Source organism: Haliaeetus albicilla, chromosome 11, assembly GCF_947461875.1.
Source record: "Haliaeetus albicilla chromosome 11, bHalAlb1.1, whole genome shotgun sequence".
NCBI lineage: Eukaryota > Metazoa > Chordata > Aves > Accipitriformes > Accipitridae > Haliaeetus > Haliaeetus albicilla.
Window position 1 is genome coordinate 982,180 of NC_091493.1, and position 18,931 is coordinate 1,001,110.

General features: G+C 37.2%; 1 protein-coding gene across 3 annotated transcripts in view; it reads right to left on the minus strand.

The window, feature by feature from the left end:
- CTNNA3 (catenin alpha 3) overlaps positions 1-18,931 on the minus strand; it is a 531,540-nt gene that overhangs the window by 150,088 nt on the left and 362,521 nt on the right. For all 3 annotated transcript variants that reach the window (XM_069795730.1, XM_069795731.1, XM_069795729.1), the window contains one exon: positions 10,653-10,809. In XM_069795730.1, the coding sequence (XP_069651831.1) occupies positions 10,653-10,809 (157 nt within the window). The remainder of the gene's footprint in view (positions 1-10,652; positions 10,810-18,931) is intronic.

Below are 18,931 nucleotides of genomic sequence, written 5' to 3' on the forward strand. Positions count from 1 at the left end.
CACTGAGGTGTGAGGCTGGTGAATGTGAGGTAACAGTTGAAATAGGTGAGGAGGGGTGGCGGGGGGAAATCACTGCAAAGATAATGAGGTTGACCAGAATAATGAACAGAGAGGTTGTAAAATCTCTTCTTAATCTGAATACGCTGTAGGCCCAGCTGTGAGCAGTAAGATGGACTAGATCTTGAGGTCCCTTCCAACCAGAAGGATTTTATGATTCTGTGATATAGAGGGCAAAAAACGCTAAGAACTGCCAGCCAAAAAGAGCACAGGCTGACATATCCAGGCTCCACAAATTACTGAAACATGCCTTCTCTGCATCAGCAAGTCCTTTTCCAGATTTGATCATAAAATTCTTCAGTACATTTGCCACCAACTGTCAGCCTTAACTTAGGCTTTTCTCCTCACTTTGTTACCTTAGACGTAATAATTAAGTAATTACTTTTCACTCTTCCCTTACAAAATCATGTCGTATTTTTCTTAGTACGTGCATCCCATTCATAAAATACACAGGAAAACCATTTTATTAATACTCAGTCTGGGCCTGTTCCCTTTATTTACACAGCAATACAGAACCGAAGCATTTATTACTCTCCTCAGAACATTCCCTCTCAAAAAATAGAGGAGACAGCTTCCCTTTCTGTCACCTTTATAAACCCCAGGTAAAAATTCAGGAAAACTTCTTTTTCCAGTAGATGAACTACAAAAGGGGAGAGACTTTTCTTTGGAATTTTTTTTTTTTTTTTCCTCCCCATTTGTTTCTTAATTCCCATCAGATTTTCAGCAGTCTACTAGAACTGTCTGGGGGAGAATTCTTAACTACAAGAGAGAATTCTCCTTCAGCAGATGAGCAGAAGACTGCATCATACACAAAATGCTCCACAAGTCTTTGGTGTTTTGTGCCCCACTTGCCTCTTCTGAAGGCAGAGTTGCTTACACAGCTGATGAATTAAAGCAGACAGAGGCTGGGGACAGTGGGAAGGAAGTTGTATTCTCAGTGCTATGAAAGTAGAGATTCAATTTTCCATATCATTTGCTCTGCCAAAAGAGAAGAGCTGAAGTCTGCAGTTTTATTGCCTTAGGTGAAATATGAGCTGGCCCTAAACGGGGCATAAATAAATCTGTTTTCTGCCCTTCTGTGGCTGGGAAATGGAAAATTTATTGTTGGTTTCTAAATTCTGCATTCAAAATCCAAATCTAGCTAAAATATTATCTAACTTCATGAAAATATCTCTTGAAAACTCAGAAAGGCCTTGATATATCATAAATCCTTAAGTCTAATATGGCAAAAGCAATGTCTTCTGAATAACACGTTATCTAAGGAATTAGTTAATGCCACAAATTACAGAGTTCTTCATTGACCTCCAGTCTTATCTCATTGGAAATGAAAGTCTTTTGAACAGTGAAATAACTAGCCAGATTACAGGGAAATAGTTCATAGCACATATCTTAAAAATCAATGTATAGCTAATATCCTAGTTAATAATTTCAGGGCAGATGCTATAGAATGAAGAGCTGGCAATCTTCCTAGTTTGGACCAAACAGCATAAAAGAAATTTGCAATTACTAGGGAATACTCAATGTCTGCCTTTGGATCAGCTGGAGGATTTGGTCAATTTATCACCTTCAAAAGATTTAATTTCCTCGGGGGGTGGGGTGGGAATTAACAAACATGAAAATTTATCACCTATTTCCTTTTGCTAGATTAGTGGTGTATAATTGGGAGACCTTTTGCATTACCTGTTTTACAATGTGTGGAACAAAGCAGACCGTATTATGTTAAATGGTAGCTATTTCATTTATGTCTATAAAACAGTCAAAAGATAATAGCCATCTGCCACTCTTAGGTAATCGTTCAGGTGAAAACACCGACTTTATGACAATATTCTCTTGTAACAGCTTTTTATCTGCTATAGTGAACATGTGATGAACACCTAATAATTCTGTTTGGCACAATAGCCAGCCCACAGAGAGGGCAAATGTTAACAGACGGAAAACATTTAACTGACAAGAGATAATTTGGGGTAGGAAACTCCAAAGTCTCCCTACAAAAATGATAAATTCTAAGCTGTGATAAATTTGTCAATTTTCCTGGTGGAAGCGTTATACTCATCTGTGAATTGTGTTGTTTACTGTTGAAAATAGCTACGTCTCAAAGTATCAAATGTCCAGAAAGAAAAACTGCCTTTTCATTAGATCAGTTTTTCCCCTGAAGTGTAAGCTGGTATCGTTTTTGCTGTTGTTGTTGGGGACGGCTGGTGTTATCTTGTTTTGGGCAATCTTTGGGTTTCAGAGGGGTTAAGGTTTGAAGTTTTGTTTGTTTGTTTTTACGGTTTTTTTATACTACCACACACCACATTTCTGGGACCAAATTTAAAGTATCTGCTAAACTTAATGGCAACAGAAGCTTGGACTTTGTCAGACTTTGTGCAACCCACAAATTCAATTAGGCACATTCCTTGATTTTGCACTCTTCCCCCCCCCCCCCCAATATTCTAAGGATTCCCCATTTTGTAGCAAACAGGCACAGGTCCTATCCAGTTGCTGGAGGTTCTGAAGGGTAGGATGCCTTCTGATCATCAAGAAAAAGCTCATTAGTATCCTACTGCTTGTTATCAGTTTCAAAAGAAGGGACCTTAAGGGAACACATCACATTCAACGGTCGGCTTTTGCTCATCTTGTGCATGCATGTATGTCTTTTTAAAGAAAATATGTGTTTGACATGCTGCACGCTAGCCTTGCTGGCTAGCTTTCAGTAGTAAAGCATGCACCAGAAGTTTCAGAACTACAACACAACTGGAACCTGCTCTCCCAGATAAAGATTTTGTATCATATCCTAGAAACAGAAAGTCTGGCATTCTGCACCATAGTAGCATCGTCACTTTAAACTCTTAGCGCCACTGATCAAAAATCTTCCCTTATCATTTGGTTGTGCTTATTTAGATACCATTTTTTAGAATGCTTATGTTTCCAGTAGGCCTCATTACAAAAAGCAAGCAAATCAATTCCTGCAAAGCTGCACAAAACCATTAAAAGCTACTGCCACAGCTGCAGCTGGAAAGCTATTAGCAACCAAGCTGTTAGGAAATAAACACACAAAAAATTAATCCCAATCTGCATCAAACCCATGCATCTTAGACCATGCTCCAAAGGCTGCCAAATCTGAACTCAGCCAGATCAAACACAAAGTGAATTCCAAATGCATCAGCCTTCAAAACTCTGGAAGGGGATGCCAGTAGTTTGCAAAGCTTGTGATGAGAAACAAATCTTGCAGATAACTAGGTCTAAGCAACAACTTACTGAAATTCAGTAAAAAGTGGGCAGGAATTCAATATGAAATTTCAGTTTGTGGATGGAAACTTTACATAATCCAAATGACCACGTCCACTGCTGAACTGCACTACCTAGCTCCTTAGTCCTGCCTACTTACTGAATGACTTCACACATCTGATTTGCTCTTATCCTCTACAACTCTGCAAGCAGTTCGCCACTAAAACGTTCCCATAACAGGTACAGAAAATCTTGAATTAGAAAATGCTAATCTGAAATAGCAGGTTTTTATGGCACAACGCTTGCCAAAACAGTTTCCCAAAATCAGCATGTGATACATGGTCCAATCTGGTGGCTAGGATACGGCATACCTAAACAAGCAGCCCCTAAGAAAGCATCAATTACCTAAGAAGTGCAACACGATTGTAATGTTTGCCCTTGAGCGTAAACAATCACTGTTACAAGAGTAATTTGCACTTAGATCAGTGTATCAGGGACTGTCTGCTACTTTTGGGGCTAGGATAGGGATACCAAAGGGAGGTAGGAGACAACACTAGATTTTCAGTTAAAACAAAATGCATACAATGAGCATCAACAAATCTGCAGGAACAAGACATGCCTCTAAAGGAAACTGAAAACAAATTGTTGAACTACTAGTTGTGACACATAACATACCAATTTCCATTAACCTTGATAATACAATAAGAAAAATTGATTACTATGGTGATAACTTTTAAGGCATTTGGTAGGAAGCACGGGAAACAGAAACCTATATATAATAATCCTGTTGGCCAAACTGGTAGAAACTTTTCCATAAAATAGAACTGAGAGTGATCCGAATATGATGTAATTAAGAAGAGGCAGAATAGCTTTGTAGAGCAGAAAGCCATGTATAACAAACCAGAGATCTTTAAAGGTACCAGTGAATAGTGAGATAAGTGATTCATTTGGTAACTATAGACTGGATTTCCAAGCGACTTTCAAAATGGTCTTGCAACTACTATTCTTGGACAACTCTGAGATGGCATGGAACAAGATGACAGATTTTCCTGGGTGTTACTTCTTAGAAAACAGAAAACAAGGGATAGAAATAAGCAGACAGTTTTCCCAATCACATAAGTCAGCAGTTCCACAGGAATTGGCTCTGAAATGGCGTGATTCCATACTTTCAGAAATAATATAAAAAGAGAGTATTGAAGTAACAAAGGAGGGATTTTTTTTTTTCTTTTCTCATTTAGGATAGTCAAAACTGACAACAAAGAACTGAAGATGGCTATCAGTACCAAGTGATCAGTCAATGAAACAGACCACATTCAATGTCAATAAACTCAAATTAATGTGTTTAGTGGAAAAACAGCCCTAAGTCTGTATCGAATACTGAGCTATAAATTAGTTACTACTATTAAGCATAGAAATTTCTGAAGTCAATTAAGAAAATTCTAGAAGCATACTTGCTCAACCATGATTAAAAGGTGAACACCGCTAGGATTTCCCAGGGAAGACCTGACAGTAAAGAAAAAAGGGGTTTACTATGCCAGCATAATCCATAATACGCCTACATCTTAAATGATGCGAATAGTTCCTGTCCTTACTTCCATCTAAAAACATCCACTTCAGTAAGTAGCAAGACTAAAACCAAAAAAACCCTACTTCTTCATAAAACACATCTCTAAATTGTTGAAATAAAAGTTACATAATGTTACAGAAGCCAAACAGGTTAAAAGAAAGAGAAGGACAAAGTAGAGGATATGGCCCAGCAAGGGCAAAGTCATATGATGGCTTTGACAGAACTTTCAAGTGGGTCATTAAACAGATGACTGATGAAAGCTATACCAGCAAAAGCAAACTTTGCATGCTCAGTGACACGCATTTTCTTATACTCCAGGTGAGAACCGTGAAGAGGCACCTTGACCATTTCAGCTCAGTGAATTCGTATTTGTCCTGAAGCACATTATAGTTAGGCCAAACAAACTTGAGATAAATGGTATTGAAACTCACTGTGTAATTAACCTTCCTGTTTGAATATCATTTCACCATAAATAAGTGCATACATCTCTACTTAGATTCTTATGCGGTTTGTTGGGTTTTTTGTGGTTTTTTGTTTTGTTTTTTTTCAAAAAGCATGGCACAGTATTTTGCTATTGCAGGTGCCAAAAAGCCAGCATGAAAACATTAAATTTCATCTTAAGCCTCTGAATAGCATCTTGTTTTTTCCCCCCTTCTCCATAGCTATGCTAAGACTGAATCTATAATTGGCAATTTTTGCAATGCATTCATCTGTAAACATGCTACATAGACTGGAAAAGTAGTAATAAAACTGAACCAGAACTTTAAACCATTGATGGAAAACTAATTATATCAAGAGAGATAAGCAAGCCAGAAATCTGAATCTTCCCCTTACTCCTTGCCCAAGTATTTACAGTATTATCTCTTAATCCCACAGTCCTGACTAAGTTTTTCAGTATCCATAAAGAAGAAATGGATGGTATTAGTAGATGGGCATTATAATGTTTTTCTTTGTAAGCAGTAAAAAGAACATTCTCCCACCCAAAAATAACGTTTGGTTGTTGGGGATTTGCTGGTTTGGGGTTTTTTTTAAACAAAAAGCATTTCATAATAAATTTCAGACTCTCTTATGTTCTAGAACACGAAAAACGTTCTGGTGTCATTGCAGTTTACACAATAGTTCAACAGGAACCGGAACAAGGGCTTCCCCTTCCTCCAGAAAAAAAGCCAATCCACTATGATCCAAATCGCATTCACAAAGGAACACACAGGAGGCACTGGACAACAAATTCTACTGTTTACCCACAAAATGGGCACTAAAACCAAGAGCTATGAAGCACCACTGACAGTCAGGACTCATCCAGGAAGAGGCCCTTCTACACAGGCTTAAAGGTCTCCCACATTGCCCAGCAGCAGAAACCATCAGGGACAATGAACAGGGTGGATTTTCCATGGCAACAGAATCAACAGGCCCAAGATGTTGTGACTCATGCTCACATGCGCACTTATGAAAAAGAAGCAGGGTGTCTTGTGCAGGTAAGTGGCATATAAATATAGCTACAAGTTGCACAAGATTTTTAAATAAAACCTGTATGTGGAATTTAAGGGAAGTACACCCATGTTCCAATAGTGCCTTGGCCTCTGCTGGCTTTGGCAAAGGAAAGAAACTTTAGGCAACCGCTAAATCTAGCTATAACAGTAGAGACCTCTGATGGTCACAGGCCATCTCCAGAGATGGACTTCATTCTACTATGCCACATAGCACAGTACTTTTAGCAAAAGACAAACATATCCACTTACTACATTTGACAAGGCATGAACTTATTTATGCTTTTTATGATCCAATTTTTAAAAAACTGGTATTCTACAAACAGCCTAGTTTTGTTTTCCTTTAGGGGTTAATAAAAAAAGCAACTGTAGTTAATAGAAACAATCTCCCCAAAGCCGAGTCCGGGGTTCATATAATACCCATCAGCACAATTACAACAGTCACAGGTAAAGTCCAACCACAATAAACTGAGAGTAATTAAAATAGAGATGAGCAAGCTATACCCACAGTAATTCAATCACACACATACAAATGCGCAAACATGCAATCAGTCCTATAATTGCAGTGATGCATGACTTGAAGTGAACAGCCTTAACGGTATTATTCATGGCTTTGATAAGTTCCTAGTACTTTGTTACAATACAATAGCAAAGTTACTGCAAATATCTGAAGCAGCAAAGTTTGAGATGTTCTAACAGTCCTCACTCTCCCTACAATATACCTATTTGCTAGGAGATACATGTAGGAAATAAGTAATTTATTCAGTGGTACTCCTTAAAATCTACTGGGTGGTCTCTATGCAAGCTGTTCACTCATTAGACTTGCTCCTCTAAGACAACAATTTCTGCTCACAGACAAGTTTTTTAAATGAAAAAAAAAAAACCAAAAACCAAAAACAACAACAAAAAAACCCCCATGCACCTAACAGGAAAACATAACTCCACAGGCAAAAGGTAAAACCCCCAAGACAATGAAATAACATACCAATCTGATTAGCCCCAATTACATCCAATACTTTGTATGTGGCTTAAGCGCAACTGTGTATTTTTGCAAAGAACAAGTGACTAGTAAAACATAAGAAGTTCTGCCCGGAGAAATAACTGAACTGCAATAACCTCAGACTAGCACCTTCCTTAATGCAGGCTTAAGTGTAGGTGTTCAGCAAGATGAAAGCTAACATACATTCCTAAATCAGTGAATAAAACCACAACAGAATAAAGCGCATCTGAAAAAAAATGCAGAAATGTCATACACTATTTCTGTTTGCAAGTGGTTCCACTAAATTAGCAGACAAACCATTAAAGTTTTACAGCCTTACCTGCAGAGTACTAGAATGCTGAAAGGCTTTTTTGGTGTTGGTTTGTGGTTGTTTTTTTTTAAATGAGAACGGGAGTGTAGAGAGGAAGGAGATTCTAGAAGTTTCACAGGAAAGAAATTAGATTTTGGGGTGGGAGGGGAAGGAAATGGGAAATTTTCAGTGGAAATGCACAGTACTAGAGAACTGAGGAGATTTAGGAATAAAACGAGAAGAAATTACATGTAAAATGGTTTCTAAACTTTGAACTCCTACAACATTAGATATAACCTTTCAGAATTTTTAACTGAGTTTCAGTAGTTGGCACTAAATAAATTTCCCAGCAAATCTAAAACTTCCAGTGCAGTATGAGAAGAATTAGTAAGGATGAACAGGATTTTACAGAGTTGGAGTAGTATTTTTCAAAAGGCATCTAGATAATGTAGGGATTCTCTTCCACTACACTTTCAAAAGTTTCAGCACTTCTCAATGTTCTACCATTTGCCTCTATCTATGTATTTACAATGACCTTAATTATAAACGGCACTTCTACAAAGAGCTCTTGCCATATCTAGGCTTATACCTGTAATAATTTTTTACATGTAAAAGTCTCAGATGATCAACAAAGCAGAGAGCAGAAAGAATTAAATAAATAGGTCATTGATTTCCAAAATTTTTGACAAGGTTGGTATCACAACTGAACAACACTGATGTCATCAGTACATTGCAATAACTAGTTCTACAAGTTAAGAGTTTGCAGAGGATAAAAATACTAGATCTGACATGTATGATGCATTCTCTAATAATGGTGCAAAGAGCACAAAATACAGTCTGTTTCCAGACACCAATATAGTGCAGTGAAGGACAGACGATGCCATGAGAATTAGAACCTTTATTTTGGCAGGAAGGCATGACATACATATACAAAGCTGAAAACCTATCCATATCTAATCTCCATTCTCCTTCCAGTTGCCTCCTATCCAGAATTTATCACTCAATTCGAACCAATGGGGCAGCAAACAGTTCTTTTTACCATCCAAACCTTCTGGCAATTAAGCTGGGAAAAATAACATCAGTTATTACATAAAAGAAAATAAATGTGTCTCAGTCACTCCAGATAAAAGAAGCAAGCACAAGACAATTTAAGAACTTGCAAATGAATACACATCAGAAAGGGACATTGTGAACAGGTAAGTTGTTTTCCCTCATATTAACTAACTTGTTTATGGTACAATGTTTCTCTACTGCATGACCAACTTACTTATGGAACTCCAATATTTAACAATTCCTGCAATTATGAAATAACTGATATATATCAAAAAAATCAAGAAATCATTCAATGTGATTCCAGCACAACATGACCCCAACACAAAGAATAACCTATGTTTTAACACCTCCTTCCCTCTCACCCTTCAATTCATCAGCAGAAGAGTGCCTGAAGCTGGAACAATGACTGCAATTCTAGTTTGGATGCCAATTTCAACGCTGATCTGTGATGATCAGTGTGAGTCATCACACAGATCCTAAAAGAACCATAACCTCTGGTTAGCAGACAGAATGCACACAGCCAGACAAGATGAATTATGTTAATTACCTCTGGAGCTCAGCACCCTTCTCTCTCAAAATGTCATCAATTAATTTAAGTTAAATCCTAAGCTATTTTTACCTTGAAGTTTGCTGCTTTTGTTCCAAACAAGAAAAGAGGGGGTTTATACTAAAAAAACAAAGCTTTCTCTTCCCTTCAAATATAACAAAAAGATATTAACACCCCCTTCACATCTTGGCCTGTTTCCATCCTCAGACTGTAATAGCAAGTATAAATTATTGTTTCAGATTATCTGAGGTCCCAGAAAAAAAGAAAAAAGCAGCACTGGGTAGACGATGACACAATCCTGGATAAATGAATATGATATTAAAAGGACAGGCAGGATAAAGAAAGTTATTTTTTAGGAATACTCTTATACAGAATGTAACACTGGATAATGAAGAGCAACGGTACAACAGCAGAGTAACTACTATAGGGCAGATACAAAGAATAATGTGTGATATTCAGAGAATATTACAAAAATTGGAAATGTAGTTGCATATAATTGCATGTTAGGGATGTGAAAAGTCAGAGGAACTAAAAGGACAGCATGATTTAAAAAAAAAAAAGCAAAAAAACGATAGACTCAAAGTCATTTTGGAGAACTACATGAAAGATCGGCTTTTACTGTATGAAATTGGATAATGCTAGGGATCTGCTACAGATTTGAAAAAACAAACTTTGAAAGTTATCAGAAACCTAGCTACCAACAGGAAATACATCAGACTGGACAATCAGGGAGAATTCATAAAATTTTATGTTAGTCTAATCTCAACAAGCTTTTTCTGTATTCAGGAGAGAACAACTGAATCATCCAGAAGAACAAGCAACGCTCTCCTAAATCTCTCTAAATGAGCGTATCTCCGTCCACTGAGTACAGAAGAAAAAAAAGGGAGATTAAATTAAGCTTACGAAATGCATTCAGCTGTAGACTGAATAATAAATGTTCATCAGATTTTGTCCAAAAAAAAAAAAAATCTATTTAAGAATTACTTTTGTTAAGAACAGAGGTTATGATTCATAACAAACACTGGCTTGATTTTAATTCAGAGTGTGCTATATTGAAAGACTATAACTCCATAACTTAAGAGTAAACTGTGGCAAGTTTAACAGAACTGCTTAGTGAAATCAATTATAGCCTGAGTCTAGGGGAGTAAGAGAGGAAAGAACTGTACCAAACTTAAACCAACAAACTTCTGCAACCAATCATACAACAGAAATTAACAGAAAGCCTACAAGGAACACAAAAAATGCAAGCAGAGATACAGCTGCTTCTACCCAGCTCTACGTTGTGCAGAGTAGAAATACCTACTGTGTGGGGACATTTTAAACGGAAGCAACAGCTTCACAAAACCTTACACAATCTAATCTTCCACTGGTTTCCTATTGAAATGTTATGAAAAGTTTTCAAAGCATATAAAAGAATAATCAGATTCTGAAAATTATCATACCTGATACAGCAAGAAAATCATCAATACTTGTTATATCATCCACAGCTTCAGTAAGAACATGGATGTGATTCTCCCATGTACTCCTATACATCTCCATGTTGTTTTTCACAACTTGACTTTTTGGTCTGGCAGCAAGAGCTAAAGCAGCATTAATTACCTGTACCAAAAATAAACACAAAACCCAACATCTAATTAATTATGTCTTCAGAAACAAAATTTTATGTTTTACTTAAAATTGCAGAGCAGCATTTCTGTTCTCTAAGCAAAAGCGTAGCTCAGCTTTTGTTTCTGTTCTCAGCAGGAATATCAGTCAGCTGATGCTTAGGCTGACTTCCATTTTAGCTTCATAAATAAAGCAGCTAATGGAATAGGATAGCAAAAATCCCAAAGTTTTAGTTTCAGTTGGAGAATTCATACTATTCCAGTTTGCAAGTGTCCTGGTTTCAGCTGGGATAGAGTTAATTGTCTTCCTAGTAGCTGGTACAGTGCTATGTTTTTGAGTTAGGTAGGAGAATAAAGTTGATAACACACTGATGGTTTCAGTTGTTGCTAAGTAATGTCTAGTCTAAAGTCAAGGATTTCTTTCAGCTTCTGATGCCCAGCCAGCAAGAAAGCCGGAGGGGCACAAGAAGTTGGGAGGGGACACAGCCAGGGCACCTGACCCAAACTGGCCAAAGGAATATTCCATAGCACGTGATGCCATGCCCAGTATATAAACTGGGGGGAGTGGGGGTGGGGGAATTGCCTCTCAGGGACTAACTGGGCGTCGGTCAGCATGTAGTGAGCAATTGCATTGTGCATCACTTGTTTTGTGTATTCCAATCCTTTTATTATTACGGTTGTCATTTTATTAGTGTTATCATTATTAGTTTCTTCTTTTCTGTTTCATTAAACTGTTCTTATCTCAACCCACAAGTTTTACTGTTGTTGGGTTTTTTTCCAATTCTCTCCCCCATCCCACTGGGTGGGAGGGAAGTGAGCGAGCGGCTGCGTGGTGCTTAGTTGCTGGCTGGGGTTAAACCACGACAGACAGGTATCAATACAAGGAGGTTTTTACTTACACACACTAAAAGCACACAGATACCAGCATGGCATATATCACTTTAGTTTTGAGTTTAATATCTGTAACAACTGTTACCACACAACTTATTATGGACTATCTTCACTGAAAGAGTATTATCAGCCTCTGTCATGTAAAAGTGGAAAGTTTTGCCAGGACAACAGAGATCTCTTTTAGGATCAGTGGCATGGGACACAACACATACTGCATCTACGTAAAAGCAGCAGGCTGGTATTTCTACATCAGTTAGGGCTAAAAATAGAAACTATGTTCTCATTAAAAAGGTAGAAGTTGGAAATTGAAGATGGAAATACTGGTCCTAAAGTGATTACTTCTACAGATACCTCTTCAATCAGTTAATTAGCTAGTGAGGTTTTTTTGCTAATAGGGCTTTTTGTTGATATCTGTAAACATTATTTAAATTAAACTAATACATATCCCAGGTAGAAGCTAAACATTAACCCTACACTAGCCTTTTCTCCCCTTCCCAATATTGCTTATTTATCAAGCGGAGAATGGTTTTAAGACAACAAAACACCATGTAAAGCAAAAAATGGGAAGAATAAAAACAATGTGCCACACTAATCCCCAGTGCTGACAGTGTACACTCATTAAACATTCCTGTATATCATGCCACTGTAATCAAGTCATTGCACCAAAGAATAAGAACTAGGAAATTCGTCATCCTATGTCCATCTGATGTGTCTTTACAATAATATCAATCCTCTTGAGCCTGTTCTGGACCATAAGCTAAATTTGTAATCAGTTTTGTTTGGCTGGTATTTTTACATATCCCATGAACTTATGCAGGTGGTAAAATTTAAATAATGACAAACTTGCTAATATTTGCACTCTCATAATGAAGAAACATACACAATTAGGCTTTCACAAGAATACTGCTGGGATTGAGTCTTTTTACTAATGATTTTGACAAGAAGAATAGACCATGTGCTTATTACTTTACCAGGCAGTTGGAGAAGGCAGAGAGTATGCAACTACAATGAAGAAAAGGATAAGATTTCTTCACCAACTCCACAAGTGATGTAAAAAATAGAATTCTGTCCCATAAGTACAAATATAAAAGCATTCTATTCTCCAGTAAGAAAAAAAGAAAAAATCCCAATAAGCAAAACAAATTTAGAATTGGAACCAGGTGGACAGGTAGCAGCAAAAATGCTTCTGCATTTACAGTGCATCAGTCAATGAATGCAAGTCCACCATGCCAAGTGGTTGCAAAAAATAAGGTACTGTCGGAGAAACCAACAGTCTGAGAAGTAAACACAGAAGAAATACCTGAAAAAACCTGAGGCAAGTGTTTTGCTCTACTTTTGCACTATAATTTTTTTAAGTGGAAAACCCTATCCGTTTGCGGGGCACCATACTTCTAGAAAGACACAAAGAGTTTCCCTCCCACTGAAGACAGAACAGCAATATCATCATCACAGTTCTAAAAAACATAAAACTGTGAGAAAAACCTGAAAAAAATGAAGTCAGACTAGAGGAGAAAGCCTGAAGAGAAACAGAGAGTAGCTGCAGAGATGAAATAAACAAACTACTCCATGTGCATGATGAAAAGCAAAGAAAAATCTTTAAATTGCAGGAAGGGAAAAAATAAAAACAAAACAAAACAAACCAAACCAACAACCACAACAAAACCATATGACAACAAAAAAAACCCCCAAATCAACCACAAAACACTAACTCAACTTTCTGCAGGCAAAAAGCTCTTCATTTACCTTAAATTCTCTAACACATGACAACAGTAATTTTCTTAAGATTAAAATATCAAGCACACAAATTGCTGAACTAAGGAAGACATTATTAACATATCATCCAATGCATAGAAGAGCATCAACATGAAGTATTACACCAACATACCAGAATGATTTACTACTTATTTTCGTAAAACAAGAATGGAATTATCATAAAGATGTTACCTGATTTTAAATAATGACATAATAAATATATTTAAACACTGTTTAATTGTTGTCTAAATGTAACCCATCAGGAGCCCCACCATCTCAGAATTACTATTGAGTTTGTGGCAATGTACACTGCAGAACCTTCCTATTTTGACAAAACAACTGCAAGGTTATGCTGAAAACCGCTAAACACACTGAAAAAAGCTGAAGTTGTCATTCTTCCCATTTTCCGGATTACTAATACGCAAATTATTTAATTCATTAAACTTTCAGCTTTTTGACAATGTATTCTGCCTTCATATATACAGCAGAGCACCACACAGCTATCTTAAAAAACATGTTATCAAACTAGCCATATCTGGAAAAAAAAAAATTAAAACTTTAGTAAAGAATCAAGTTAATTCTGATTAAAGGCAAAAAGTGCATGCTATAGGAAAAAAGTGCTGAACAGTTGAGGAATTACAGTTTGAAAGTCCTGCGTCTGATCAGTCTTTTTTTTAAAGCTGCACAGTTGTTGGTTTAAAAATATCTGTTAATAACAACAACAATACAATTACTTGATCCGCACCTCAGATAATATGCAATGATCTTTAAAATAAAAGAATAAAAATCAAAAGTGCCTCAAACTCCACCACCATCAGCTACGGTTTCAGCACTTTGCCCATGAAACAATATTTTGAAAAAGTACAGCTCACAAGAACATACATAATGAAGTCTAAAGGCCCATTTGAAAGAAGTCTGATTTCCTGCAGTATCCTTAAAACAAAGCCACTGACTTTTAAAATCGTAGGCATTATAAGCAGGTGACAGAACACTGCTCTAGCCAGGCCCAGTAAGGACTTGGAACTGACTACGCTTTTTCCTCTTCTGATTATAATTTGCTTTATGCTAAATAGTTTTCCCCATAATTTTCAGACATCTTTTCAATACAGCTCCTTTGTTATAAGTTGTACAATTTTATTTTATCCATACTCCAGATCTACAAAATCTGCAGCAAAAGCACTTATCAGCTGTATCATCTGGCAGCAGGTACGTCTTGATGGTGTATGATTCTACCCCGAAAAGTGGGCACACCATTTATGTCTCTTATGCGAAAAACACAACCACAGTTCCCCACTCTCATTTATTGTGGTTTTTTTAAATTCAATTGCCAGGAAACATATACAGTTAAAATACTGAATGTGCAGACTCTGCCTTACATTTTAGTTTGTAAGTAACATTCTCTCCTCCAATAAAATGCAGGAGATAGTCATAGTAACTTCCAGGGAGATTAAAAAAGCTCTCACAAATGAATGTTGAGAGCAGCTTAGAGAGAGCGCTGCTAAAAATCACACGTTGTTTCTAACATCTGAAAAATAGTAATAGCATAGCAATGCTGACACAGATGAAAAGGCTGATCGTTTATATCTCATCAGAACGCAGACATTAAAAATGAGTCACCAGGGACTCTGAAGCCCTATTCGAAGACACCAACAAAGGTGTCTATCTCCTAGGCATAAGCAATCTACCATTATAAAAGTTCTGCCTACATTCCCACATGAGCTATTCATTTGCAGGACCACTTCAGAAACACAGGGTATCTTCCTGTAGACATTTATTTATGCTTGGATAGCCAATTGCTTCTGGCTTCTCAAATAAGTCAACAGATCAGTCAAGCTGCTGAAGGCTTAAATTTCCATTTACATACATTGCTTCTACTAAAGGCTCTGCAAGTACACATTCCCCACACCACCCCCGACCCCCCAAAGAGTTAAACAAGGGGATTTAAGAGCTTCTTAGGGTTCATTTTTATTAAGGTAAGCGTTCAGCATTTTCCTCTGTTATAATACTACCTTTGGCACTGAACACACACTTTGCATAAATACTTCAAAGTAGCAATAACACATTATGCTAAAGCCAGTCTTAACTGACTTCCAATTTCACCAGTAACACAAACTACTTCCTTTGTTTATTAAAACAAATGCTTAAAATTCCAAAGATGCAATTGTAAGCAGTTTATGAACTAGGCTTCAGATCATCTTTTCAATTTTGTTACCACATTTCTCAGGACCCATGGTGATGGCGTCCATTGCTTAAGGTTTCTATTCAATTGAAGGTGCTTTGACAATAGGATAAAAAGGAAGTTTTTATTTGCTACGACAACTTTATTTCTCATCTGTAAGGAACTACAGACTGTGGCTATTCCAACTGACTTGGTAAAACTAATAAAAAATCCCACACATGCACATATGAATGGACAAACTGAAGCAGGAAAGGGCCTGCACTAAATACCCTTTCCCTTATCCCCTTTTTAAAACACACTGAGCTTTCAGACATAAGGCCTTCTCATTAATGCCTGATTTTAACTCCCAGACATGGAAAATGAGGAAGAAAACATGGTGACTCAAGACTTGCACACAGACCATGGTTTTAAAACAATTCTGCATTAGTACTTCAGGAGTACCACTTCTGGTGACAGTACATATCACATCCTCCAGCTCCTCACAGAAACTTCTGCAGAACAAAAGCAACCTTACCAAGCTTCAGCTCAGTGCCCAAACTTCTTTGGTTGAGAGACAATGCTGCCTGTGATGGTCTTTCTATATGAAGTGTAGAATACACAAACAGAAAATTCAGTGTAGCAATGGTGTACTTCCATGTATTTTTTTAAATAATATTAGCAGTTTAACGATTTTAGGAATTAGTAATTTTAGGAATTAGTAGAAAACTCTGTTTCCTTTGTCCCTCAGACAAGACTCAGTTTGTTTTTCTAAGATACAGCCCATACTGATAAGCATTTACACTTACATAATTCTTCCTACTCTACCTTAAGCTTTGTCTTCATCAGCCAGAACACAATATGTCACAAGAAAAAGAAGAAAAATTTCAGTAAACACAAAGACCCAGAATTTATAAAGCAAGCAACATTCTCAATGTTGGGTGCTTATTAACTATTCCAAAATTATACCCAGAAAACATGCAACATAGAAACAGGACAATGTCCATGTACACAAGTGGGTGAGAATTAAAAAGCAGAGGAAGAGAAGTAGAAGAATAAAACCAACATCGCCAATAAAACACATTCCAAGTTACCTTCTGCTTTCTAAAAAAAGGAAGAAAGTTCAAATTGCATGTTGGTCCTGGAAAAAGCCATAAAAAGACTTTGCAAGATACTTAATAGACCAGTATACGCTGGTACATTATCAACAAGAATGCCACCTTCACCATTTTGGTCCGCCTATTACTAGCAATCCTTTAAGTCGCAGATTTGTTACAGGAAAGACTGTGATAGAAAGGACTAGTAGTACTGGCAGCATACATAAACTGTAGTATAAAAGTGAGGGGATATATGACAATTTTCAAATTCATAAAAGGTAGCTTCTCAGTAGGGAAAAATAAAACTGTAATCTCTGCCACCCGGAATAGGTCAGGAAGTACTGAACAGAACTGTAGCAAAGAGACAAGGCTGTTTAGTTTTTTATGTTGCGGTTTTTTTGTTTGTTCTTTAAATATAATGCCTAACTGAAGGGACAGTTAATATGCTCAAAAACAGACTGCCTGGATAGACTCTAAACTCTCCATCACTGGAGGTACTTAAGAGCAGGTGTTAAAACATCTGCCAGGAATAATTTGTATCTCTAAACCATGGAAGAGCTGATCCTGTATTGGTGGAAGAAAGAGGAGCGGGAAAGTGGACTACATATGACATCAATATGACATCAAAATAGAGCTGAAATGAAGTGGTTTCCTGACTTGATAACAAACATGTTACAGTACAGAAGAGCAGAAGTTCTAATACTGCCAGGAAGAAAAGGCATCAAGGCTGGCATCAAACAGGCATCACCTACATCCTGGGGGACATTTTTAAAAGAGTTGGGATGATTAATTTGTAATTAATTTTTTTTCCCAATACTAACTGTAAACATTTGAAAATGTTACAAAGTAAATAAACGCTTGCCATTACTAGTTAAACCTCAAAACTGAGTACTTTTTGGAGAGCATGTTTCAAGCAACCAGCACATATTTCTATATAAATCATGACATTTTTTTAAGATGTAAAACACACCCAAAAACCAATTCACTGCCAATCCCTGTACATGCCAGGGACTTTACAATAAAGACTTTGAGCTTCTGCCAGGTGGAGATCCAGCCCAAATTTTGTTTCTAGGATGCGGACTGCACAGATCTGAAGCAGGCAGGAAGAAATACTACTTGGCCAACACAGAAGGAACAGATCTGTTCTGCCTTTGTTGCTCTGATTTCAGACCTGCTTCCTACATCATGCTGCCAGATGGGCAAACTTGCAAACAGCTTTCAGAAAGAATGTAACTGGGATGCTTTCTCTCACACTGCCAGTGAGTAACATGCACAGGAGTCCTCACAAAGCTAAGCTTTGCAACTCACAGATTTCTGCACAATTTGCAAGTATTCAGTTCCCTCCTCCATACACCTAACAGTCTACTACATGAGCTACCAATAAGGCATTGAGAGTACTGGCTATACAACTATACCAGTGTCTGCTGCCCAAAGGGTCCAGGAGATGGGCCACAAAGATGGAGGAAAGTGTGGCCAAGTACTAGAACCCAATTAAATACCCTCTGAGCTTGTTAAACCAAAACAGAATCTTTACATCTGACCACATTTGGATATTTCACAGTTGCATATGAGAAACAATCTCCAGTTTCTTTATTTCAACATCAACACCAAAGATACAAGAACTTTCCACATACAGTGTAATACATAAAAGCCCACTTCTGTTTGGCTCTACAGCAGCTCCCCCAACACTCTCCTAAAGGTAAAAAAAATTGCAGGAGTTGAGACTTCACTGTTTTCATTCCTATCACGGTTGATCCAATTTCACAGGATCAGTTTTCTGAGCAAGGGGCTCAAAATTTCACCTCAATAATCCTTAGGTCACATTGGTCCTGTTTTCATTTGCCACACTAACTAAACAGTTTAGGTTTTAAAATGTGTCCATCAAGACTGAAATACTACACAAGTAATTTCTAACTTTTCTGTTCAAGCCTCCAATAAGAGGAATAATCTGAAAGTCAAACCCTACTTCTGGTTGAATACAATAAAGTGTTTTTCTTCCTGTATTTTATTCTTTGTTTTCGTAGTTTTACCAGGGGATTGGCTCTGCCAAAAATGACGAGACTATGTAAAAAGCTGCTTCAGTATCAGAAGAACCATAAAATTTTTATCTTGGCAAATGCAGTAAAGAGCTAAACTGCTTGGGAAGATCACCAAAACTGTCAACTTTATTAAATGGGTGAATTTAGAAACCCAGATGACTCCAGATATCTCTGGAAATAAAG